General features: G+C 42.7%; 2 protein-coding genes across 4 annotated transcripts in view; one reads left to right on the plus strand and one right to left on the minus strand.

The window, feature by feature from the left end:
• Positions 1 to 398: 398 nt before the first annotated feature.
• Positions 399 to 11067, minus strand: Ube2a (ubiquitin conjugating enzyme E2 A). Its single transcript, XM_038316372.1, has 6 exons — positions 10888 to 11067; positions 10651 to 10731; positions 10214 to 10239; positions 3043 to 3132; positions 1905 to 1993; positions 399 to 1607 (listed from the first exon to the last, which is right to left on the minus strand). Exons 1-6 carry the CDS (start codon positions 10929 to 10931, stop codon positions 1479 to 1481), a joined length of 459 nt encoding a protein of 152 aa, XP_038172300.1. The 5' UTR covers positions 10932 to 11067; the 3' UTR covers positions 399 to 1478.
• A 10995-nt stretch (positions 11068 to 22062) lies between these two features.
• Positions 22063 to 26119, plus strand: part of Steep1 (STING1 ER exit protein 1) — a 28783-nt gene continuing 24726 nt past the window's right edge. The window contains exons 1-2 of one of the 3 annotated variants that reach the window (XM_038317266.1): positions 22063 to 22250; positions 22510 to 22627. In XM_038317266.1, coding sequence (XP_038173194.1) covers positions 22127 to 22250; positions 22510 to 22627 — 242 coding nt within the window. In that variant the 5' untranslated portion in view covers positions 22063 to 22126. The remainder of the gene's footprint in view (positions 22251 to 22509; positions 22628 to 26119) is intronic. The other 2 variants (XM_038317268.1, XM_038317267.1) reach the window with 2 other exon arrangements.

Genomic DNA, 26119 nt, shown 5'->3' on the forward strand with positions numbered 1-26119 from the left:
CTTGCCTGAAACTTGCTCTGTACACCAAGTTGCCTTCAAAGTCAAGAGATCCATCTGCCTCTGCCTCCCAGATGCTGGAATTAGGCCTATATAAACATGTCCCACTAAACTAGAGGGTTTTTTAAGAGGTGGATTGTCAAGATAAACAAGTTAGAGCTTAGTCACTGAGCATACTAGTAAGAAAACCTATCATTTCTTTGTTTATTGCCTACAATGTACACTGAATATGTTAAAATGTTTGAAAAGCATTAACTCTGTGACTGAAAAGTTAAAAAAAGGTTTGCTAACAGTACTGGCTGTCTATTTCCAGAAAGCATTTTGCTTTTGTTGTACTTATTTTTAAAAGGGAAGATAAGTAGATAGGAAATCCCTAAAAAAAAGTTAATAAAAGTGTGAACTAAATTTTAAGGTTAATTTTTATTTACAACTTTTGAAAATGTACAGTTTTTACATGGGTTACTTGTGCAAAGTTAGAAGTGCTATAAATGCATAAAAGATTAACAATTAAAATATATTAGACAAAACATTTACAAGCCTTGCCCCATACTGTATATTTAAGAGTGTAAATATCCAAAGGAAAATTGCAGATGTGGGCAATAAGGTTCTCAAAACACTGAAAGCATGCAGCAATAACTCAGGATTTTAATGAGAAGTTTGCAAGAGATAGGCTCACTTCCTTGAGTCATAAAAAGAAAAGTTTATTTAGGGCAATACTGTTCCTTTAAAAAGATTTGAGGATCTTCTGGTTCCTAACTTAAAAAACAATAGCTTCTATTCCTGTTCTCACACCTCTTTAAAAAGCACAAAACTCCAAAGGCCAGGATTCTGAAACATAATGCATTTGCACAATAATTATCTTACAAAAAGTGGACTATGTCAGTTATTAAAGTTGCTTCCATTTGTTAGCTAGGTCCTTCAGTCCTTGCTACCAATAAGTGCCATCTTGTAATTCATATTGCTTTACAAATGAGCATAGAATTCAGTTTTCCTTCCCCTTTAAGATGTTTACATGGATGCATTCCTGTTTTCTTTAGGTCACATCCTAAATACATTCTTTGCCAAATTGAACACAAGGGAAAAACTGGCCAGGATGAAACACAGCAGCAATCATTTAGTTACAAATAACATCCTGGTCACGGGTATACATAACAGTTTCTCTTAAAAGCTTAGTATAAAAAGTACAGTAACCTGATAACTGCTTGGAGGCTGGAGGTTGGAAATGAGATACAACAAAGGGACATATGCAGTAGTCATGTTTGCAAGTAACCCAGGTACAGTACATTGGACTTAAATGGAATCACTGATGCTCCACTGGAGGACAGAAAGGGGAAGAAAAACTTGGCAAGGGAAGACAGAAACAGCACAACAGCTATTTTGTTTTTAATAAAGTAAATGTAATGAATTAGGAATAGGAAGTAGATGAATTGATCAATATACATTTTTCTCATGGCCAGCCTCTTCGTTTGTTCTACCCTGAGTCAACAGTCACGCCAGCTTTGTTCTACTATTGCAGAAACACGCTTTTCATATTCCCGCTTGTTCTCCTGGTACAGCTGGGCAGCCTGGCTGTTGGCTGGACTATTGGGATTAGGTTCATCCAATAGAGACTACAGAGAAAAGAGAAATATCAGTTCCCTAATGCAACAAGACACAGAAATTGTTGAGAACAGCTATTTTATCAATGACAGTACTGCTGTCCCAAATAATGGTTAATTTTTCCATCTTCCACATACTAACTTAAAGTAACTGCAACTAGTTCAGGCAAATACACATGCACATACACATTTCCTGATGACTTGTATTTTAATGGTCTGCTCCCTTATACAATAAACTTGATCCCAAAATTTAAAAGGTCAAAATAATCACTAATGTAAAAGCATCAAAGATTAAAGGAAAAAAATCACCTGTATGGATGTTAAAATGGAAGACACATCATAAGTTGGACTCCAACGGTTCTGAAGTATATCCAGACATATACTACCATCTGCGTAGACTAAGAACACACAAGTAGGTATGTTAAACATACTACTAAAGTTTAAGCATATTCAAGACAAAAATGCTCAAGAATGCTTTTGAAGTTTAAAGTTTCCTAGTTAACTGTCTAAAAAGGTGTCGTAATCATTACTAGGGAAATAAGGTGACCAGAAAATAACATGGTATAAAACTGGAGGGCAGTGCTTATTCTGAAGAAACCGTCCTGTTCAGAAGGTCACACATATTTTCTAGCAGGCTATCTTTCCATAGAATTGTGGGAAATTCAGCCCATCAAATCTGAAAACTATATATCCTATATGTAACAGCTTAACATTCACAAAGTTTTATTTTGGCATAAAGATAAAAGTCTTAACACCATGAAAAAATATTATTAGAAAAAAAGGAAAAGGCAATCTTGTAGACTAGTAGCAGCACTTTTCCAACAAACAGAATCTGGTGTTTGGTGGGTCTGAGTATTGAAAATGCTTCATGGTAATTCTGATTTGCACCTGAAGTTGAAAAATACCTTTCTGAGTGCTAGTGAAGATAATTACAAAATACACAGTACCCTACTTTGGCCTGTCATTAAACAGGACCCCCCCCCCAAAGCATTCTTATTTTTGTTTAGTAAGTAAATAGCAAAGATCATAAAGCCAGCAGACTGTTAAGTCTCCAAGCAAAGGATGGTACCATCCTCTTGAATTTCTAGGACTATAGATCAATACAGTAAAAGAACATGATTTCCAGTTTCCAGAGGCAGGAAGATACCTAAGCAAAATACTTGTACTTCACATAAGCAACAGCATTTGGAATTACCACCGTAAAAAGCATTGTAGGACCTTACAAGAACATGTTTAAAATATTTGCAATAAAAAACAAAAAAAACAAAACAAAACAAAAAAACAGGCACTGGTAGCGCACACCTTTAATCCCAACACTCAGGAAGCAGAGGCAGGTGGATCTCTGTGAGTTTGAGGCTAGCCTGGTCTACAGAGCGAGTTCCAGGACAGTCAGGTCTACACAGAGAAACCCTGTCTCCAAAAAAAAAGAATAAAATAAAATACTTGCCATTAGGATGGAACATCTTAGAGACAAATCTAACAGTAGGTGGCTTATTCGGATATTCTTCAGTAAATTCAATTGTAAGTTTAAATGTTCCTGTAGTTAAAAAAGAGGAATAGGAAATTTTATTTATCACTTTTTTTCCACATGTACTTTGTTTTTAATGCTTTCTGAATATTTTTAATCACTAAATGAAATAACATAAGGACAGGGATATAGTATAGAGAAGAGACTAGTTAAGAAACACATCTCAAGGAACTATTCTAAGAACCACCACTGAAAGGTGATTTAGCTATTTTCCCATTATTCTCCAAAATTAAAAGACAGTCACCATAAACAAAATTGCTGTTTGTTGTATGATAGTCACTATGCACTTTGAACATATCCTTCAAATGATAAGGTACTGAGCCCCAAATTTGACCTTCCTCCTTTAGACTAAAAGAACTTAGGACTAGAGATACAGTTGAGCACTTGCCTATTATATAGGGGGCCCTAGTTTTAACCTCCAGTACCCCCTCAAAGCCTCAAAGGCCTATGGCAATCAGGCATTACCTTAAATTTCTCTAGTAGTCCCCAGTATACTGGGACAAAAAGGTTCCAAAACCATTGCTAGAAATGCAAATCCATAATTAACAAATAAAATAGAACACAAATATGTTCATTGGTTTCTTTTCATGTAATAATGATTATAATGAAAATTTAATTGAATTTAATCCAGAACAAACTTTGCAGTGCCTATCAAAACCCTCACATTGAACTCAAAATACTCCACTAAAATATCAATGCAATAATTCACACTAGTGGAAGGAATAACAAAAGTAGCCTACACTTTAGAGTATAACTTAACTACTAATTTCTTTAGAGCTAGCAATTTCTTTCCTGTTGACTGTCATTAATAGGTTTATTCCTACTTAAGAAAAAAGAATACTATCTTTATACTGCTATATCTGACACATAGCAATATCAAAAATTTGATTTTCTACTACCAATCTGATCTTGCTATGAATGTGTCACAAAATTCTAGAATAATTTAAAATACAATATGGGGGCTTGGCAAGATGGCGAAATAGGTAATGGCATTTGCCACTAAGCCTGACAACTTGTGTTTGATTACCAGAATGCATGAGGTGAGAGAAGTGACTTCTACCAAGTTGTCCTGTGATTTCCACATGTGTACCCACAACCATATAAAAACTAAATTTAAAAAGAAAAATGCTACAAAGTCCTCATACATGGGAGGGAGGGAGGGAGGGAGGGAAGGAAGGAAGGAAGGAGAGAGAAAATGAATGAATTGCTTTTTTAAATGGAAATATGACACTGAGAGTGTAGCTCAATAAGAGCATTTTGTTTAGCTCAGTCCAGGCCCTTGGTTACATCCACAGCACCATAAAAATAGAAGTAAATAAAACGTAACTGCAAAAGTACATTCCCCAGCTGGGCAGTGGTAGTACACGCCTTTAATCTCAGGGCTCGAGAGGCAGAGAGAGACAGGTGGATCTGTGAGTTCGAGGCCAGCCTGGTCTACAGAGTGAGTTCCAGGACAGGCTCCAAAGCTACAGAGAAACCCTGTGTCCAAAACCCCCAAAAAAGTACATTCCCCAAACTGCTGTCACTCTGGAAACTGTTTTCTTTTTGAATTTTTATGTAGATACTATATAAAGAAGCTTAAGGGAGCAAAACAGTAAGGAATAGGCATACTTCATGCTTATAAATTTTCCTTTAGGTTCTTGTTGTTTGAGACAGGGTCTCTCTGTGTAGTCCTGGCTGCCCTGAACTCCCTAAGTAGACCAGGCTGGCCTTGAACTCATAGACTCATCTGCCTCCGCCCAGAGTGCTGGGAGTAAATATTCTGCCACACTCAGCAATCTTTTTGAAAAGTAAAGCACAGTCCTTCATTTTCAGTATTAATGACCATAAAATGTAAGGAAAGTCGAAATGGTAGACCACATTAAACACTTAGAATTCTCTTATGTATAAACAGAACTGGATTAGTAATGATATCTCACTAATTATAGGTAATGGATTTATGACCAAGAAGCTGCTCTAAAACTGGACAAGCTTTTCTTTTTTTGGTTTTTCAAGACAGGGTTTCGCTGTAGTTTTTTGGAGCCTGTCCTGGAACTAGCTCTTGTAGACTAGGTTGGCCTTGAACTCACAGATATCTGCCTGCCTCTGCCTCCCGAGTGCTGGGATTAAAGGTATGCGCCACAACCACCTGGCAAAACTTGACAGATACAGAGACCCCAGCTACCCTGAACTATATATACTATCATTAAATGTGATACTCAAAGGTGGGAAAGCAATACACAGGGAAAGCAACACCACATGGGTTTAAGAGAACAAGCTCAGGGCTAGGTTCCCAACACACACATGAAAGCTCAGGAGATCCCATGTCTTTTTCTAGCCTCTAAGGGCAATAGGCACACACATGCTACACAGACATATGGTAAAACACTTATATTTTTTACCATATATTACCAACATATATTGTTGGTGCTGTATTTGACTAAACCTCAAGTTTTTCATGTGCAAAAGAAGGCTAATAGTATCTACTGCAACACTGTTGTGAGGCTTAAATGTAGCAAATGTGTATAGTCCTACAAAGTTCTTCATAAATGAACAATTACTTTACCTGTAATTCTGCTTCACATATCTGAATGAGAGAAAAATCCAAACTCTGAACTTTACTACTGGTAAGTCAGAAACACATAAGTAAATTCAATTATTGAGTAGCGCTAATTTCCTATCACAGAGCAAACACATATATTCATAGGTTGATTATATATTCAGCCCGTTCAAATTCCTTGGCTAGAGCCTTCGGCCTAACTGTGGTCTGGAAGAGGAACAAGAGGCTCTACCTGAGCTACACAGCAGTGAATCCAATCTTCGTAAAAAGCTTTAGATACCTTCAGAAATGAAACAACCTATTTATGTTTACTTGATTCATAAATTGACTTACCCAAATCTTATACAATGTACACATTTAAAAGGCAACCTTCCTTTCAATTACATTAAATAAGCAGAGCCTCTTCAGAGGAACCCTCAATTGCAATTCATGAGATCTAAACAAATTTAAGGTAATTAAAAAATCATAGGCTATTAAACAATTTCACACCAGAGCTTACCTTCAGAAGGCTAGGCTTCAACATAATGAAAGATTAGACCTCATCATTGTACACAAACTTTACTGATTTTTCTGATTTTTTTTATCTTTCTAAAGAGGCCAAACCATTTTTAAGTACCAACACAAATAAACATGGAGGCCAGAAAAAATATATAAATGTGTTAAATGTCTAGTATATCACAATAAAGACTGACATGGTTGAATTATAGTGTATGTTCTGCCTAAAGATATAACAGATTCAATGTTTTTAAAAATTCAGAGTTAGGCCTGATGGCCTATGTGGCACAAACACCTCTAATCCTAGCACTGAAGAGAGAGCGGCAAGAGAATCAGGAACTTCTTAGGTTCCTCTGGTCATCCTCAATCATATATTTAATTTGAGGTGATATATTTGAGACCCTGTCTCAAAAAACAACAAACAAGACAAAGCAAAAAACAAATTACATACAGGGGGGGAGAGATGGAAGGAAAGAAGGAGAGAGGGAGGGAGAGGGAGGGAAGGAATAAAGAAAAAAGCAAGTGCTATTGTCAAAGAAAAACTTTTCTGCTCGTTTCTTGTCATTTGACTACTAACTTAGGAGCCTGGAGGAAAATTACATGTACTTAAATCTTTTTGATGACTAAAAGAAAATTCTTTATTACTCTTAATGGACTTTAATACCTTTTAGCCAGGCAGTGGTGGTGCACACCTTTAATCCCAGCACTCAGGAGGCAGAGGCAGGCGGATCTCTGTGAGATGGAGGCCAGTCTGGTCTACAGAGTGAGTTCCAGGACAGCTAAGGCTATTACATAGAGAAACTCCATCTCAAAAAAAAGAGATACCTATTTAAAAAAGATATACACACTCAAATTCTTAATGTCACATATACCTTAAAAAGCAACTGCAAAGCTGGGCGGCGGTGGCGCACGCCTTTAATCCCAGCACTCGGGAGGCAGAGGCAGGCGGATCTCTGTGAGTTCGAGACCAGCCTGGTCTACAAGAGCTAGTTCCAGGACAGGCTCCAAAGCTACAGAGAAACCCTGTCTCAAAAAACAAAAAAAAACAAACAAACAAACAACAAAAAAAAAGCAACTGCAATTATCTCACTCAATAATTTTGGGCCTGATAAAGAATGTATCCCATAACTTTTGTATTTAGCTTATATATAAAGATATTTCAACAAAGTATTTCCTTACAATATTCTGGTAGTATAAGTTTTCCAGAACATATTCATCTCTTCTTAATGTATGAAGCTAAAGCAAACTGCCTATAAAAATTCCTTTTCTCAGAATTTCCTCTTTTTATCTAGGACCTGATTCAGAAACCTCTATCAAGGAATAAACAAAAGTTGTGTGAGGGCTTTTAATTTGAAAACACATTGGACACAGCAAAATCAGCTGTCATTTATCTCTATCAAATCTCTTCCCTAGCTATAAGGTCTCCAAATGTAATTAAGAGTAATAAAAAAATGGTCAGAATTTGTTTTCACCAGTCAGACTTCTAAACACCAGAAGAAGCATGCATATATACTAAAGTGTTCAACAGAATCAGAGATGGGTACTGTCATTTAGCTTAAATTCTTTCAGCAATGCCAAGTTACAGATAGTTGTACACCATCAAAAACAAAGTCAGTAATGTCAAAGGCAGCAGTCAAGGTAGACAATAGATTCCACAGTACCTTTTCAATTTACACTACTTTAAACATCAGAAGCACCCTTAAAATTTGAAGTAGCCTGCCTCTAGCAAAATGATGTGCTATTAATAAGCTGTGCCTAGGATAAAATAGTCTGAGGAAAATGGGGGGAGGCAATGAAAATAAATCCCACTACACCACTGGTTCTCAACCTGTGGGTCATGGCCCATTTTGGAGAGACTCAAATGACCCTTTTACAGGGGTCACCTAAGAGCATCGGAAAATCCAGATATTTACATTATATTCATAACAGCAAAAAGTTACGAAGTAGCAATAAAAATAATTTTATGGTTGGGGGTCACTACTACATGAGGAACTAACTGTATTAAAGGCTCGAAGCATTAGGAAGGTCGAGAACCACTGGTCTATGCATAAAGCGTACATATAAAGAAGTAGCACCAGTCAGGTGGTGGTGGCACAGCATTTGATCCCAGCATTCTGTGAGTTCGAGGCCAGCCTGGTCTACAGTTCCAGGATGCCAGAGTTACACAGAGAAACCCTGTCTCAAAACAAGCAAACAAAAAAAAAAACAAGCAAACAAACAAAATAGTACCAGTCTAGTAGAGAAGTCTGGCTAGCCCTTACATTAAATTCACCAAAGTAGTGTGCCCTAGAGTCACTCTCTCCTGCGTCATTTCTTTCTTTTTAGTGCAGCACGGAACAGCAATAGCAGTTATCTAGTCAGTGAGGTAGAGAGAAAGCTAAAGTATTCTGGTTGACTAGCCACAGTTTTTGAAGGGTATCTGAGTATTTGAGACAAATTATAGAATGGCTGATCTTAACTTACTTCACAGTAAGTTTTTTGTTACTTACTTGCAGTAACAAAAAGCAATCTGACTCAGCAACGTATATATGAAGTAGTTTTAGAAATTGATTGGGCCAGGCAATGGTAGTACATACCTTTTGCCCCAGCACTCAGGAGGCAGAGGCAGGTAGATAGATCTCTGAGTTCGAGGCCAACCTGGTCTACAGAGAGTTCCAGGACACCCAGGGCTATGTAGAAAAACTCAGTCTTGGAAAAAAAAGTTTTTGTTGTTACCTTTAAACTTAAGGTGTGTGTGTGTGTGTGTGAGCACACGCATTACTAAAGAAAGATAAGTCATTGAAGAAAAAAAATTACAGAAAGATTAAGTACCCCAAACACTAAAGAAGTTCATGAACTCAAATAGTTTTAATCATTCTTTAAATGACTTAAACCTTAAAAGACCCAAAAACACCACACACACACACACACACACACACACACACACACAATTGTCTGCCTATAAAACTCTATCACTGTCAATTCTGATGGAGATACTGTGGTATATAGGCAGTCATTCAAGAAATGACCAATGGGAGTGGAGTAAGTTACAAGTTTTCAAGAACTTGTTATAGTATTTCAACTGCACAGCAATCTGTAACTACGCCAAACAGAAAGGCTTATTTTCTTTGTTGCTTTCTTTTTTTTGCGACAAGGTTTCATTATGTGTCCCCTGGCTGACCTGAATCTATGTAAGCCAGCCTAGTCTCGGATTGACCGAGATCTACCTGCCGCTACCTCCGCTTTCCAGGTGCAGGAATTAAAGGCATAGGACACCATGGCAGCATTCAAAAACAAAGTATTATGTGTGCTTAAAAGTCAGACCTAAACTGCTTAAGTTATAAACCTCTTGCTACAAACTCAGCATTCAAGTAGGCTGGACGCTGGCCAAAGGGGTCCTACCGTAAGGCAAACCTCACTTCTGAAGCTGCTGTCAGATTCCTGACCAGAGGACCCTAAGGACCCCCCCCCCCCGCCGCCCCGTAAATGAATTTAAAACCAAGGAACAATATTATACTGAATGGAGGCGTTTCTGAGCACCTGTAAGGGAGCGGGGGCCCGTGAGCCTCCTATGTCAGAGTGTAAAAGGCAGGTAATTGTGCCTCAGAGGATCCCGCACCCATTCAGCCCTCAAGAAAGTGCACACTACGCGCGGCTGAGCACCGTCCTTGCCCTTGCGAGGGAGCGGACGCTGGAGTAGCTGGTCTCTGGTGGACGGGCTCCATGCTCCCTGACCTCGGTGGGGGGTTCAGCAGGCAGGCTCGCCGCCGCTCCAACGCCCCCGCACGCCTTAACCCCCGCGCTGGGGCATGGCCCTCACAGAGCGACTTTTACCAGGTTGGAAGGTCTCAACCGGCGCGACGGTTGCGCTGCGGTTCCGGTGAAGCAGAAGCCTCGCCTGGAGCCGCCACACACTGGATTCCACTCAGACCTTTTTAGCAGGCAGAGGGGGCGAGGCAGAGCAGGGTCGTTAAGGGGGGGGGGGGGGGAGCGGGGAGGCCGCTTGCTGATGACAGGGGACCCCTCCCCCCTCCCGCGGGGTGGGCTCCTAAAAGGTGGGGCGAGAAACTCTCTTACCATCCTCAAATGGGGTCCCTTCGGGCCTGCAACACAGAAATAAAAACAAACAAGCGCCAGTCAGTGGCCGCCGTGAGGCTCCCCTTCCTCCTCGAGCGGCGGGGGCGGCGGGGGCGACTCTGTCAAGGGCTCGCGTCCCTGCCTCCCGGCTGAGCCCCGGAAAGCCACCCCGCGCTCCGCTCGGGGGTTCGGAGGCAACGCAGGCCGCCGCCGCCTCGCCGCCACCACTCCCCACCCCGCCCCCCTAGAACCCCAAATGCTTCCCCCCGGCGGCGGCGGGGAAGGGAGCTAATCGAGGCAGAGGCTCCGGGGAGGCGCCTAGGCCCCAACAACCCCGACTCCCTTCCCCTGTCCCCCCCCCCATCCCCCTCCGCCGCTCGTCGAGGGGGCCGGCGCCGGTCCCTCAGCCCTCGGCAACGGCCGGGACGCAGACTCACCCAAAAATGACCGCGTTCCAAACCATTATGTTGTTCTCTGATGGAGCCCCGCTCACTCCGGCCGGAGGGTCCTCTTGTAACCTTCAGAAACACACAGCGGCTCCCCTCAGTGCCGCCACTCGCCGCCGGCCCCCCATCACCACACCCCGAGCCGCTCGGCTCCGGGATCCGCCCTGTGCCCCGGCCGGCAGCCCCCTCGCCGCCTTCTCCCTGACGGCCGGGGGTTGAGGGGGTTACCTCTTGAAGTCCCTCATGAGGCGCCGCCGGGCCGGGGTCGACATCTCTCTAGCGGGGTCAGAGCTGGGGCATAAACCAGGGTCTGCGTTCCCTGAGGAAGCTGAGGGAGCCGAAGCCGCCGACGGAGCACCAAGAGGGACAGCGCTGCCTCTCCGAAGCCGAGGGTCGGTCTGGCGCCGGCTAAGCACCACCCCTGAGTAGACGGGGGCTGAACCAACCTGGGGAGAAAGCGAGGGGGGGTGAAACGCCTTCCGCCGGACGGGCCGTACCAAGACGCTGGGCGGGGGGGCAAAAGTTGTTATGTCACTCGGCCTGAGAGCCCCCGCCCCCCCCATGGCCGTGTTGGAGGTGGCGGCCAAGTTCGCTGGGAAAAGCTACCCTGGGGAGCAAATGGAAGTCTTCAACTCGCGGGGCTTTAACTCGTGGTTCCACTTGCTGATTTGAAGACGTACCCTGTGAAGTTTTCTTTTTATCTTTACTTACTTTTTTATCTTTTTTTCTTTTTTACTTTTTCTCTTTTGAGATACGGCCGCCAGTAGGCCAGGCAGACCTCGAACTCACGGAGTAGTTGAGGATGACCTTGAACTCCTGACCCTCCTGCTTTCACCTCCCAAATGTTGGGATTACAAGAGTGCACCTGCACCACCATGCCAGTCTTTAATTATTTCTTATTTTGTTGCTGGCTTCCCCTGTCTCCCTCCTCCTCCTCCTCCTCCTCCTCCTCCTCCTCCTCCTCCTCCTCCTCCTCCTCCCTCTTTCCTCTTACAATAGCATCCAATGTAACACTGACTAATTCAGCCTCATCGTGAACCCCAGAGGCTGGCCCTTGCAGTCACCTCAGGCTGCCAAGGTCTGTGATGACAGAAATATGCCTTCACCCCTGGCTTCTTTTGTTTGGAGAAGGAATAATTTATTATAGGGTGGAGGAAAGCCGAGAGGAGAAGTTGAAAGAGAAGAGCAGAGGGGAAGAGCTGGTAGAGGGAAACCCATTCTCAAAAGCACAAATGTTCGGATCACATTCCCACAGCCACAAGAGACTGGTGCAATGGTTAAACTAGTGGGCAAAGAAGAAAGGAAGGAAGGAGAGAGGGAGGGAGGGAGGGAGGAAGGAAGGAAGGAAGGAAGGAAGGAAGGAAGGAAGGAAGGAAGGAAGGAAGGAGGAAGGAGTGAGTCTTGACTATGAAAATGGGCTCCGGGTCCCTTTTCTTTGGGATGAGGGTGCACAATTCAATCCTGACATTTAAACCTGGGCTTAAATAAAATGGTGTTGGGGTGGTAGTGGAAATGACAGCTTCAGGCAGATAAAACAGATGGTTTACAATTGCTCCAGGCACTCACAATTTGTCTCTGGAACCACATTTCCCCTTGGCAATTCAACAAGCCAAGCAGCTAGTTTAGAGGAGTCCCAGGGATGAGATTGTCCAGCTGCAGGGCCTTGGAAGGACAGAAGATCAGAAGGAAAGGTACAGTAGGGTGCGCGTGGAAAAGCTGCGAGTTGCTGGTAGGACTCACGGGTAGGTTAAGGACCTGCGGAAGCAATCACAGTTTGAAAGAAGCAGTTTAAAAGATCAATCCAAAAAAATCACTTAGCACAGACAAGATACGCGCATTTAAGAAGGATGGAGACTATGGGAAAGGCGGGTTTGAGTTAAATCCCAGGGGGCTTTGAATGCCAAGATAACGAACGGGAACGGGATCCTTGGAAGGTAGAAGGAAGAGCAGGGAAGTGGCACCGTTAGAGCTGTGCTAATCAGAATTTGTTCCCAAGAGCAGCTGCAGGACTCTTGTGGGGGAGAGATATTATACCAGCACGCTCACGCTCACCATCCAGGGGCCAAGCGCATTCTTTACCATGGAACCTGCTATAGCATCAAAGTTTTCAATAGAGACTCTCTCCCATTAAATACTGCTCACAGTTTGAATCTCTCTCTCTCCCTCCCTCCCTCCTTCCCTCCTCTCTCTCTCTCTCTCTCTCTCTCTCTCTCTCTCTCTCTCTCTCTCTCTCTCTCTCTCTCTCTCTCTCTCTCTCTCTCTCTCTCTCTCTCCCCCAGAGCCCAGTCTTCTATAGCCATCAGAGAAAAGGCGGGGGTGAATGAAGAGCACTTGGCACTAGATTGAATGTGGTGGCAAGAAGTCAAAAGTGCCTGAAGCTTTAAGCCCCGAGATAAGTGGAGATTTGAAGTGGCCATTAACAGAGTTGGGTATAAAGGGTGAAGGACACATTTGGGAGAGGAAATTTTGAGTGGAACTTGCGGAGCTCCTGGGGACTGATGAGCCATCCGTGTGAAGATGGCCAGAAATCATCAGGCGCTCAGCAAAATTTGTTTTTCGCACAGGAGGCAGGAAGCACATGCCAACAATAATGATCTTGCTAGGTGCTTAAGGACAAGTGCATTCGTGGCCCGCAATGGTTACCTCTCCTTACCTCCAGCATAGCAGTTAATAAAGCAAGTTCCCATCACAGCTCCGTGCCATGGCTGTGGCGGGAAAAGATTCCAAAACCAATTTTCAAAAAGTCCTTTCCCCTCATCTAGGAACTTAAAGTCTTCTATTACTTCACATTTAGGGAATTAAAAAAAGCAAGGCTTGCATGAACAAGAGCATTGGCCCTCTTTCGCTGCTTAGCTGATTGTCATGAACTAACTGCAGGCCAAGTCCTCAGGGTTATAGGGTTGAGGGCCCTATTTCATTATTGACTGCTAAGCTGGGACCACTGCCAGCGACCACCCCCATCCTTTGCTATGTGACCTGTTCTCCATTTAGGCACAAACACTATTTCTATTTCGTTTGCTCCTTCTCACATTTTGAACATTTTTCTTCAGGGAGAACCCAGTGTACTTTCTTTACCTTGTCTGATTAGATCAGACCCAACCTTGATGATCTCTATATTTTAAAAATCCTCAGCCGGGCTGTGGTGGAGCCCACCTTTAATCCCAACACTTTGGAGACAGAGGCAGGTGGATCTCTGTGAGTTTGAAGCCAGCCTGGTCTACAGAACAAGTTCCAGGACAGGCTCCAAAGCTACACAGAGAAACCCTGTCTTGGGAAAACCAAAAATAAAATAAAATTTAAAAACCTCTAGCTTCAGGTTGTAGTTACTCTTTTCAGAGGACTGGAGTATTCTAACTCAGTAGCTGAGGGCTTGCCTAGCATATGTGAGACTGTCTGCTCCACCCCCAGTACCTAAATAAATAAAATTTGGTCAATTTCTTCACTGTAGACTCTAGTTTCAATGTTTGGCTTAATAGCCAGACAAAGATATGTGGGTTCAACAAGGACCACGTGCCTTTGTAAAGGGCGGCATTAGACAACCCTACCTTCCACAGAAAGAGTGGGATCTCTAGTAGGAGTTTGGGAAGCCCTCCGGGCAGAGAAGTTACACTACCTAAGGACCGTTAGTCTAGTGGGGTCAAGACAAGGTTCCTCAAACAAGCCCATTTCAGTGTTGTTGTAAAAGAGTCAAAATCCAAATGGTTTATGTTTATCTGAGGATGCCAACACAAGCAAGTGCATGCAGCAAATCTAGATTCTGGAGCAGTGGGCAGGCTGGCTTGGTTAGAGGAGGAGGTTCCTATGTACCATTTGTTGTTTGCAGCAGGAGGTGAGACCAGGTTTTACTCTATAGCCCAGGTCGTCCTTGAAATCACTGTTACACATCCTCGGCTGGTGCCGAGCTCGTGGCAATCTTCGCATTTTAACCTCTTGGGTGCTGAGATTACAGGTGTGAACCATCGCAGCCAGCAAGGGAGAGGTTCTCCACAGAGAACTAATGAAGTGAAGCCTCAGCTGGGAAAATCAAGAGTGGCAAGGTTGATTCAATGCAAGGATGGGGGATTCCAGCTCCACCGCAGCTTTTGTGAGAGGTTGAGCCCAAGAGAGAAAGAGGTACAGAGTATATGGTATTGAGAAACACCATGCAAGCTGGCCGTGGCGAATAATGCCTATGAATGCAGCATTGGGGAGGCTGCTGCAGGAGGAGTGCGAGTTCAAGGCCAACCTGGGTTACTTAGTGAGACTGGGGAGAAGAGAGAGGGGGGGGGATAGGAGAAAGCAGAAGGAGAGAGGGGGAAAGCTAGGGAGCTCTCCTGGAGGATCTGTGAAATGGTAGATTTATTGACTGGAGATAAGTGTCTGAAAGTAATTAGAAGATACAGTAGACATGCTTACATTTTCTGTGGGCTTGTCTGTTTTTCTTCCTTCACTTCCTTTCTTGGACTATATAATCAAGACAACTCAAGGGCCTGAACTAAATTAGCTTGCAAGCCCAAGACACCTGTCTGAGAATAGTGTCCTCTGACTGAGGAATGGAATTGCATCCTGGGGACATTGTGTCCTCCACACTCCTCATCCAAGCAACATTGTCATAGCAAGTAGTAACATGGAATCGTTTCCCAGCACAGATGACTATCAGGCTAGGCCATCTTACCCATAGCACAGTTAGCCAAGCATTCTTTCACCCCACCTCACCTAGACATCTTGGAGAAATGACCTCCTCACAGCCGAGGGCTCAACTCTCCCTGAGAGCAGGTCATTCACTCACTCTCATGAATGGAACCATCATCAGCTCCCTGATTCTTATCAGAGATGGAAACAGTGTTTCCGATTTGCCCTCCCAGCTGCCGTTCTACAGCTTAGCAGTTGAAATTTCTTCGAGCTCAGGACGAGACTGAAAATTCTTGGAGTGAGAAGCACCACCCTCCACATCTGCTTAAGAACACCCAATGGTTTTTAAAATTATCTTCTGCTATATACTTGAAAAATGATCTTTTATGATGTTTGTGTCTTCATTTTTTAAAACATTTATTCAGTGTGGATGTGTGTGTGTGTGTGTGCGTGCGTGCGTGCGCGTGTGTGTGTGTGTGTGTGTGTGTGTGTGTGTGCAGGAGCATGGCTGAGACGTGTTGGGAGGGAGGAGAATTTGGGGGAATGAGGGATGACTATGATCAAAATACATTAAATATGTATGTGTATAATATTCTCAAAGAATAAATAAAAATATTACTTAACTCTTTTTAAAAGGTTTGCATTCTTCTATAAATTTGCAGTGGATCTATTTCCCAAGCCCAGATTTCAGTTCCAACAACATTTTTCCAGGTCATAATGCAAGTGCCAAAACCTCCGTGTTTCAAAATTTAATGTAACTGTACAGTTAAGGAACTTCTGTTCAAACTTGTACTGAAGGTTATTAACCTGCAATGCAGAGGCATGCTGTGAAGTGAATGTCTTTGATTTCCTACCCTGAAGGAAAAGAATGAACACCAAGAGCATATATTATAAAGGCTGGAGAGATAGCTCAGTATTTGAGAGCCCTGGGGGCTCTTGCAGAGGCCCCTGGGTTCAATTCCCAACACCCACAAGGCAACTTCCAACCTTTAGGGTGGTCTGATGCCCTCTTCTGGCCTCCATGGGCACCACACACATGTGATGCATAGACGTGCATGCAGGCAAAACACTCATACACATAATTTTTTTTGGGGGGGGGTTCGAGACAGGGTTTCTCTGTAGCTTTGGAGCGTGTCCTGGAACTTGCTCTGTAGACCAGGCTGGCCTCGAGCTCACAGAGATCCTCCCTGCCTTTAATACCCTGTGGACTGATACAGATATATGGTAGTATTTATCTCTATGAAAAACATTTCAAAGATTAAATTCACAAATCTTATTACAGATGAATGTTAATCTATGAATATCTGCAGCTGAATTTACTGATCAGGAATACTCATTCTGAACCCTAAATATGAGAAATACCACTCACTTTTATAAAAGCATGCCATCTTTCTAGTTAGGCCTGTATTATTAAATCTGCATATTAAAGGAATGGTGTTATATTTTTTAATTTTTCAATGAAGTGCTTATGTAAATCATTTTCCTCTTATATAAATTCCTATTCTATGCTCTTGATTTTGCTTCATGCCCTCCTCCCCAACCCTAAGAGATTCATTCTCTATTTTTTTTTTTTTTTTTTGGTTTTTCGAGACAGAGTTTCTCTGTGGCTTTGGAGCCTGTCCTGGAACTAGCTCTTGTAGACCAGGCTGGCCTCGAACTCACAGAGATCCGTCTGCCTCTGCCTCCCGAGTGCTGGGATTAAAGGTGTGCGCCACCACCGCCCGGCTCATTCTCTATTTTTTTATAGATAAAGTTTGCTAACTCCAGCGCTAGACTAAGCCACGCAAGGAGTAAGAGCACTTGTAATTAATTACTATAGCACAGGTCAGCAAGTGTTGAATAGTATGGAATGAAAGGTATGGTATTGGTCTAAGACCCAAGGATCAAATACTGTGATTCATGGGCTAGAGAGGTGACTCAGCCATCAAAGGCTGGGCTCCAGAACAAAAATATAAAAGATAATGATTCTCTAAGACTTTCATTAATATTTCTCTTATGCTTAGGGCTAGGTGTGTAACGAGAGTACTTTCCTAACAAGCACAAAGCTCTGGGCTCAAGTCCTAGAGACCCAACAGAACCAGAAGGATGGTCTTGGGTTTTTTTTTGTTGTTGTTGTTTGTTTTTTGTTTGTTTGTTTGTTTTGCTTTTAGAGACAGGGTTTCTCTGTAGCTTTGGAGCCTGTCCTGGAACTAGCTCTTGTAGACCAGCCTGGCCTCGAACTCACAAAGATCCACCTGCCTCTGCTGGGATTAAAGGCATGCACCACCACTGCCCGGCCGGATGGTCTTGTTTTGTACGTTGTACTTGCCTGTGTTCCCAGCACTGGGGAGGCTGAAGCAGAGTTTTGAGTGCAAAGCTAGCATGAGCTAGACAGGGAGCCTGCTGCCAAGCCTGTCAATCTGAGTTATATTCCTGGGTCCTACCTGGTAGAAAGTGCACGCACACACACACACACCAAACACTAAAATAAATATTTTTTTTTAATTTAAAATTGGAGACTGGAGAGGTCATAGGTCCAGGGCGCCTGTCTAATCGCAGTCTACATGTTTCTGTTTCTGCCGTAGAGTAAGGCTGCTGTCTGCTTTGGTCAGCGAAGCTTCTTTTTGCCGTGGGTAAGTGACTATTGCAGAAACTCATACATGATCCAGATGCAGAAGGTAAGCGTCTTCATGTTGGCGGCCCAGTCCCAAATGGAACATCTAAACCACCCACTTCAGAACTGTGGAAACATCCCCCCAAAGACGGGGAAGGAATATAAGAGTTGAAAGAAGGGTTGGGGGCGATTGGCATGCTGTTTTCTGGGCACATTTAGCATGCTTTTGAACTCCCGGAAGCTGTGGTTACTTGCACAAGATTAGGCCCCTCATCACCCTGTCATGGAGTGGGAAGGGACTCATGAGACTGCACACTTTCTTGAGGACATGGAGGCAGGTAATGGCTGCTGAAAGAGAGGCCTTTTCTTCGGTGATATAGCCACTGTAAGGTGCCCATACTCTTGTAAACAACCCCTCAAACACACTCCTGTAACTCTGGGAAGAGCGCTCCAGTGGAAGCGGGAGAGGGGCAAGATGGAGTAATGAGGGTGAATATGACCAAGATACATTAAATACATATATGAAAATGTTACAGTGAAATCTGGAATTAAGCATAATTAATGTATGTTAATAAAGCTAAAAATAATTTTTGTTATGTGCATTAGCATGTTGCCTGCATTTATACCTGTGCACCATATGTGTGCCTAGTGCCCTTGGAAGCCAGAGAGGGGCTTAGATCTCCTAGAATGGGAGTTACTGATGGTTCTGTGGGTTCTAGGAATCAAACCCTGGTCATCTGGAATTGCAGCCAGTGCTCTTAACCACTGACCCATCTCTTCGCAGACACACACCCCGATAAGCTTGTGAAAAGATGAGTCTTACATTTCAAATAATACATCTTCATGGAAGGGCTGGTAAAAAATGGCTTTTTAAATTCCAGTTGGTGTATATCTTGTTTTCCTCTGGTCACAAAACCCTGAAGTTTTCAGTCAGATCTCTCTTTAAAATAAAATATTTCAGGGCCTGGAGAGATGGCTCAGAGGTTAAGAGCACTGCCTGCTCTTCCAAAGGTCCTGAGTTCAATTCCCAGCAACCACATGGTGGCTCACAACCATCTGTAATGAGGTCCGGTGCCCTCTTCTGACCTGCAGGCATACACACAGACAGAATATTGTATACATAATAAATAAATAAGTATTTAAAATAAAATAAAATATTTCAGTACTGATACTTGAATTATTGAAGTTATGCAATGTGAATCGTCTCGATGTGTTTCCCCAGGCATCTATCCTCCAGAAAGAGAATGTTGGGAAGCCTTCTGGGTTAGAGAAGGAAAGATGAAAGATGGTCCCTCATACATAGGACAAACAAGATAAGCAAGATTTCCCTAATCACAAATCATTTACATGATTAAGACTACATGATTAAGGCTTAGTATCCAAAACATGTCAAGAACCCTGGAACTCAATGATAGAATCCTTGCCCCAAATTCATGAGAACCTGGGTTTGATCTCCAGCACTGCAGGAACTCTTCCAAGTCAATAACAAATTGACTAATTAAAAGTGGGCAAAGGATATGAGCTGACATTCATCCAAAGAAGATATACAAGTGACCAATCAGTGTATGAAAACAGTGCTCGACATTAGTTATCAGGAAAATACAAATCAAAATCACAATGAAACACAACTTCATACCGACCAGGATGGCTATAAGAAAAAAGACTGACAATGGAGGCTAGAGAGATAGCTAAGCTGTTAAGGGCCCTTACTGCTCTTGCCAAGGAGCCCAGTTTGATCCCCAACATCCATCTCAGGCAATTCACAACTGCTAGTAACTCCAGTGGAAGAGCAGGGCATCGGATGCACCCTTCTGGCTTCCATAGGCATCCACATGCACACATGCACATAAAGAAATAATAACAATAAATGACAGAAATTAATAATTCTTGGTAAGGCTGGAGAGGAGTAAAAACCATTGTACACTGCTGATAGCAATGTAAAATTGTGTACTCCTTTGAAAAACTCTGGTAGGTTCTATAAGATTAAATATAGACTTGCACCTGTTCTAGCCATTTCACTACTAGGTATATAACTAAAAGAGTTGAAAATAACCATCTTGAATATGACCTGTACACACACATGACCATTGCAACTTGTATGTGAATATCCACTGCAGCTTTATCTATAAAAGCCAAAAAAGTGGAAACAAGGTAAAACCAGTCATGCTAGGATAAACAAAAAATAGTATATCCATACAATGAAATATTATTCAACTATTAAAAGGAATTACTTTTTATAATATGGAAAGGAGGCAGGTAATGACTAGTAATAAGTAGGAGATTTCCTTTTGAGATGATAAATATGTTCTGGAATTAGATAAGGGCATTGGTTGCACAGTTTTGAGTAAACTATTACCAAATTGATTTTTTTTCTGAGACAGAGTCTCACTGTATAGACTTGGTTGGCCTGAAACCCAGCAAGGTCCACCTGCCTTTGCCTTTTAAGTATTGGGATTGAAGACCTGCAACTATGGCTGCCTATTAATACACTTTCAAAAAATGGATTACATATTATTTGAATTAAGCATTTTAAAATTATTCTCTCTGTGTCTCTGTCTCTGTCTCTCTCTGTGTGTCTCTGTCTCTGTCTCTGTCTCTGTGTGTCTCTGTCTCTGTCTCTGTCTCTGTGTGTCTCTCTCTGTCTCTGTCTCTCTCTGTGTCTCTGTCTCTCTGTCTCTCTCTCTGTGTCTCTGTCTCTGTCTCTCTGTCTCTCTCTCTGTCTGTCTGTCTCTCTCTCTCTCTCTCTCTCTCTCTCTCTCTCTCTCTCTGCACCACAAGTCAGATGACAACTTAATAGAGTTAGATAGAGTTAGATTGTTCTTGCCTTCCATCGTGTGGGGCCTGGAGATGGAATTTAATTCATCAGGCTTTGTGGCAGGCCACTGAGCTCCTTCAGTGCCCACTTTGAATTTTTTTTTAAGAATTCGAATTATATCTTTTTAAATAAAGAAGCTTCAGCTGGTCACCTGGATACATGCTTGCAATCTCAGCATACAGGACACAGAGGGAAGAGAGTTATGAGCTACCTCATACTAGATAATGAAACACTGCATTAGATAAAAAGAAGTGAAGGAAAGAGGGAAGGAAGGAAGGAAGGAAGGAAGGAAGGAAGGAAGGAAGGAAGGAAGGAAGGGGAAGGGAAAGGGAAAGAAAGGGAAAGGAAGGAGGAAGGAAGAGGAAAGGAAAGAGGAAGAAAGGAAGGAAGGGAAGGGAGGGAAAGGAAGGAAGAAGAAAGGAAAGGAAGGAAGGGAGGGAGGGAGGGTGGGAGGGAAGGGAAGGGAAGGAAGAGGAAAGGAAAGAAAGGAAGGAAGGAAGGAAGAAAGGAAGGAGGGGGAAGGGAAAGGAAGAGAAGGAAAGGAAAGAAAGGAAGGACAGAAGGAAGGTGGAGAGATAGCTTGAGCAGTTAAGAGTGCTGGCTGCTCTTCCTGAGAACTCTGGTCCTATTGGACACACAGGGCCAACTCGTAACCTTATGTAATGCCAGTACCAGAGGCTCCAAAGCCTTCTTATACAGGCAAAGCACTCGTACACCTAAAATAAAAATTTATAAATTTTAAAAACTAAATTAAAGAAACAAAGAAGAAATAGGGCTGGAGGATAGCTCAGAGATAGAATGCTTGTCTGGTATGTGCAATGTCCTAGGTTTAATTCCTACTACAGCAGAAAAAAAGTTTCTCCTTCATTAGATACTCATTCTGAATACTGTCAATAAAATAAAAATATTTACAGGTACATCTAGAATCTAGGGTGTGTGTGTGTGTGTGTGTGTGTGTGTGTGTGTGTGTGATGTTGTATAGTCCTTTATTATGTCATGTTTTACATAAATTCATGGATATTTATGGATCAGAGAGATGGCTCTGTAGGTAAAAGTGCTTAAGACCTGAGTTGTATCTTTTGAGATCCACAAAGTGGAAAGAAAGAATAGAAATCAGAAAGTTGTTTTCTGACCTCAACACACACACACACTAGTGCGCTAACAAATAAAACAAGATAAATATTGATGATTGTATAGAAATCAAAATAATTTAAATAATACTGAGCGTGTCGACAACTAAAGCTGTTCCAACTAACTGCCTAGCCAGAGGAGAGTCTGTCAACCACCCTACCCCGCCTCCCCCTGTATCGTAGCCAGATGGGACGTTCCGGAAGTTAATCAGGCCAGCACCAGCAGGGAGGAGCCATTGGTCCTACACGTGCATATATGACGCCATCTCGGCGCGACTCTTCATTTCCTTAGAGTTATCTGACTGCTCCGCTTGCGCTATGCCGAAAGTCGTTTCCCGTTCGGTGGTCTGCTCTGACACCCGGGATCGCGAGGAATATGATGACGGCGAGAAGCCCCTCCATGTCTACTACTGTTTGTGCGGCCAGATGGTCCTGGTGCTGGGTGAGTGGCGGGGAAACTGCTGCAGCGAGACGTCGGGCTTTTTTTCTTTCTTTCTTTCTTTCTTTCTTTTTTTTTTTTTTTTTTTTTAAAGAGACAAGCTCTCATTAAGTTGCTCAGGTCAAACTTGAATTCACTATGTAGTTTAGAATGGCCTCGAACTTGCCGGTGATCCTCCTGCATTGCAGGCGCGCACCACCACTCTAGGCTCAGGATATTTTTAAGTGGTTCTAAGCGACGAAATCTTTCTTCATTACTTTAGATTGTCAATTAGAGAAATTGCCTATGAGGCCTCGGGACCGGTCTCGCGTGATTGATGCTGCCAAACACGCTCATAAGTTTTGTAACACGGAAGATGAGGAGACTACCTATCTTCGGAGGTAAGGGCTTAATGCTCTATTTCCGTGCTGTGTTGAGGTCTGTTTGTGAAGAATGTAAATTATTCTACGTAGTGTTAATCAGCTCACATAGTTAGGTCTGATACTTTGACATTTGTGCTAGTAGTCTAACTTATGTTAATGCAGCAAATTCTTGTCCTCTGTTGAAATGGTACTGAAACTTGATACTCTTGGCATTTGATAGCTGTCGTGTTCCAATTACAGGTTTGAATGAGTTTGTACAGCCTGCAACTGTAATTGTTGTTATCGGTATTATTTGCAGGGCTGGGGAAGGAACCAAGGGCTTTAGTCTTCGAGGATGAGCACTCTCCTACAGAGTTAACATCCTCAGTCTATAAGCTTATGCATGGCATGTACCAGGTACTGAGCTAGGTACCAGGTCTGTGAATGAATAAAGCACAGCCTATATTAAAGACCTCAGTGAGGAAACTACTGTATGGTAGAAGAAGAAAACTAAGTACTAGAAGCTGTCTTCTAACCTCCGGACAGGCAGGCCATGGCAGCTCCATCCATGCCCACAACTGATAACACAAAAAACCAAAAATTTAAAAGGAACAAAAAAAAAAATGCCAGGCCTGGTGGCACATGCTTTTTTTTTGTTTGTTTGGTTTTGGTTTTTTTTTGAGACAGGATTTCTCTGTAGCTTTGGAGCCTGTCCTGGAACTAGCTCTTGTAGACCAGGCTGGCCTTGAACCCACAGAGATCCGCCTGCCTCTGCCTCCCGAGCGCTGGGATTAAAGGCGTTTAATCCCAGAATTTGAGAAGCAAAAGCAGAACAGATCTCTATGAACTCCAGGCCAACCTGGTCTACGTTGTGAACTCCAGGTCAGCCTAGTCTACATAGTAAGACCCCCATCTCTCTCTGTGTTCCATATACACATATGCACACATACATACACACACAGATGTGCTAGGTGGGAAGGGATAAGTCGAAAGATCATAGCTCAGCTGACAACTCTCAAACTTCAGCCTCCAAATCCGAGCCTATTAATCTTGGTTGCTTAAAGCTACCCAGGTTGTGGTATTTTACTATTGCAGTTTTAGCATGCTAATACACCCGTGTATTCCGAATGTCTTAAGTGCCCAGCATACAATAGGAGCTCAGAAAATGAAATATTTGCTGATTGAGTGAGTGGACTTTATTCTAGGGGACAGATATTCTGTGGTATTGAACACCTGGAGATGACCACTTTTATCTTCTATACACACCTTAGAACTCTTGCCTTTTTAAAAGTGTGTGTCTGTGTGTGTGTGCTTTACCTGCATATATGTATGAAGAAGAAGGCATGTGTGTGTGTGTGTGCGTGCTTTACCTGCATATATGTATGAAGAAGGCGTGTGTGTGTATGTGCTTTACCTGCATATATGTATGAAGAAGGCATGTGTGTGTGCTTTACCTGCATATATGTATGAAGAAGAAGGCGTGTGTGTGTGTACTTTACCTGCATATATGTATGAAGAAGAAGGTGTGTGTGTGTGCTTTACCTGCATATATGTATGAAGAAGAAGGCGTGTGTGTGTGCTTTACCTGCATATATGTATGAAGAAGAAGGCGTGTGTGTGTGCTTTACCTGCATATATGTATGAAGAAGAAGGCGTGTGTGTGTGTGTGTGTGTGTGTGCTTTACCTGCATATATGTATGAAGAAGAAGGCATCAGATCCCCTGGAACTGGAGTTACAGGCGGGTGTGAGCCACCATGTGAGTGCTGGATATTGAACCTGGGTCCTCCAGAAGAGCAACCAGTGCTTTTACTGCAGAGCCAACTCTCCGGTCCCTCTTTCCTTCCTTCTAACTCTAAATTATTAGGTTCTCCTGGTTCTGTCCAATTCTTTGTAACTCTTCAGTCCTTTCTTTCTCTGTCTCATCTACTTTTTCTTGTATGTATGTTTGTATGCATGCATGTATGTATGTATATAAAGGGGCTCATGTAGCCAAGGTTATATGTAGGTGATATGTATGTATGTGTGTATGTATGTATGTATGTATGTATATAAAGGGGCTCATGTAGCCTAGGTGATATGTATGTATGTATGTATATAAAGGGGCTCATGTAGCCTAGGTGATATGTATGTATGTATGTATATAAAGGGGCTCATGTAGCCTAGGTTATATGTGGGTGATATGTATGTATGTGTGTATGTATGTATGTATGTATGTATGTATGTATATAAAGGGGCTCATGTAGCCTAGGTGATATGTATGTATGTATGTATGTATGTATGTATGTATATAAAGGGGCTCATGTAGCCTAGGTTATATGTAGGTGAAGGCTATGGGTCCCAGGGATAGAATGTAGGTCATCAAGTTTGGTGGCAAATGCCGTACTTTCTGAGCCATCTCTCACTCTCGTATGGATTTTTCCCCAGCTATGCCAGTGTTTCTTGGCTTATCAGTGCATCACTCCATTATCTGCCTGGATCATGTGACTTTTTCTGTGCCTTTTAATTTTTATAAATTTTATTTTCTGTATGTGGATGTTTTGCCGGCATGCATGCTTTTGTATCATGTGTGTGCCTGGTGCATACAGAGGCCAGAACAGGAACTGGAGTTGCAGATGGTTGTGAGCTGCCATGTGGGTACTGGGAATAGAACCCTAGTCCTCTGGAAGAGTAAACAGTGCTCTTAACCTCTGAGCCATCTCTCCAGTCCCTCTTCTCTTATTCTTTTAACTTTTTGTTTATTTTCATTTGTTTTTCTGACAGTCTCTCTTGTAGCACAGGCCTGGAATAGGAGGGTACTTAGTGGAAAATGACCTTCATTCCTGATCCTCCTGCTTGGATCTCTCAAGGGCTCAGATTACATGGGTCCCTTTGTGCTATGTTTTATCTTCCCCCGTTATTTAGAAATCTGGTTTTGAAAATTATCAACTAGCTTTAGGATCGCTGTAATAATTACATATAATATTTATAGAAAGTTATACATATAATAGTATTATGTATTATCCAGTTCGTACAGAAAGCAATTGCATTAGTTAGGGATTCTATTGCTGTGAAGAGATACCATGACCATGGCAACTCTTATAAAGGAAAACATTTCTTTGAGGTAGGGGCTTACAGTTTTCGAGGATTAGTTCATTCTCATCATGGCAGGGAGCATGATGACATGCAGGCAGACATGGTGCCGGAGAAGGAAGCTGTTATGTTGCTATGCAGGCAACAGGACTGTTTCACTGGGTGTAGCTTGAACATAGGAGACCTCAAAGCCCTTCCTCCAACAAGGCCACACCTATTCCAACAAAGCCACACCTAAAAGTGCCACTCCCTTTGGGGGCCATTTTCTTTCAAACCACCAGCAATTTAATACAACTAGTCTGCAGTCTCCTGTAACATCACAAACCTGGTCAAGCAAAATACTGGGTGACCCTAGACTGAAGTAGAAACCCTGTAATCTGATCAGCCTTACCCTTAGGATGAATCAGCTATAGCACTAACCTTACTTAGTAGCAAGTAGTACCTTATTTAATGGCAGGGCC

Source organism: Arvicola amphibius, chromosome X (assembly GCF_903992535.2).
Source record: "Arvicola amphibius chromosome X, mArvAmp1.2, whole genome shotgun sequence".
Classification (NCBI taxonomy): Eukaryota; Metazoa; Chordata; class Mammalia; order Rodentia; family Cricetidae; genus Arvicola; species Arvicola amphibius.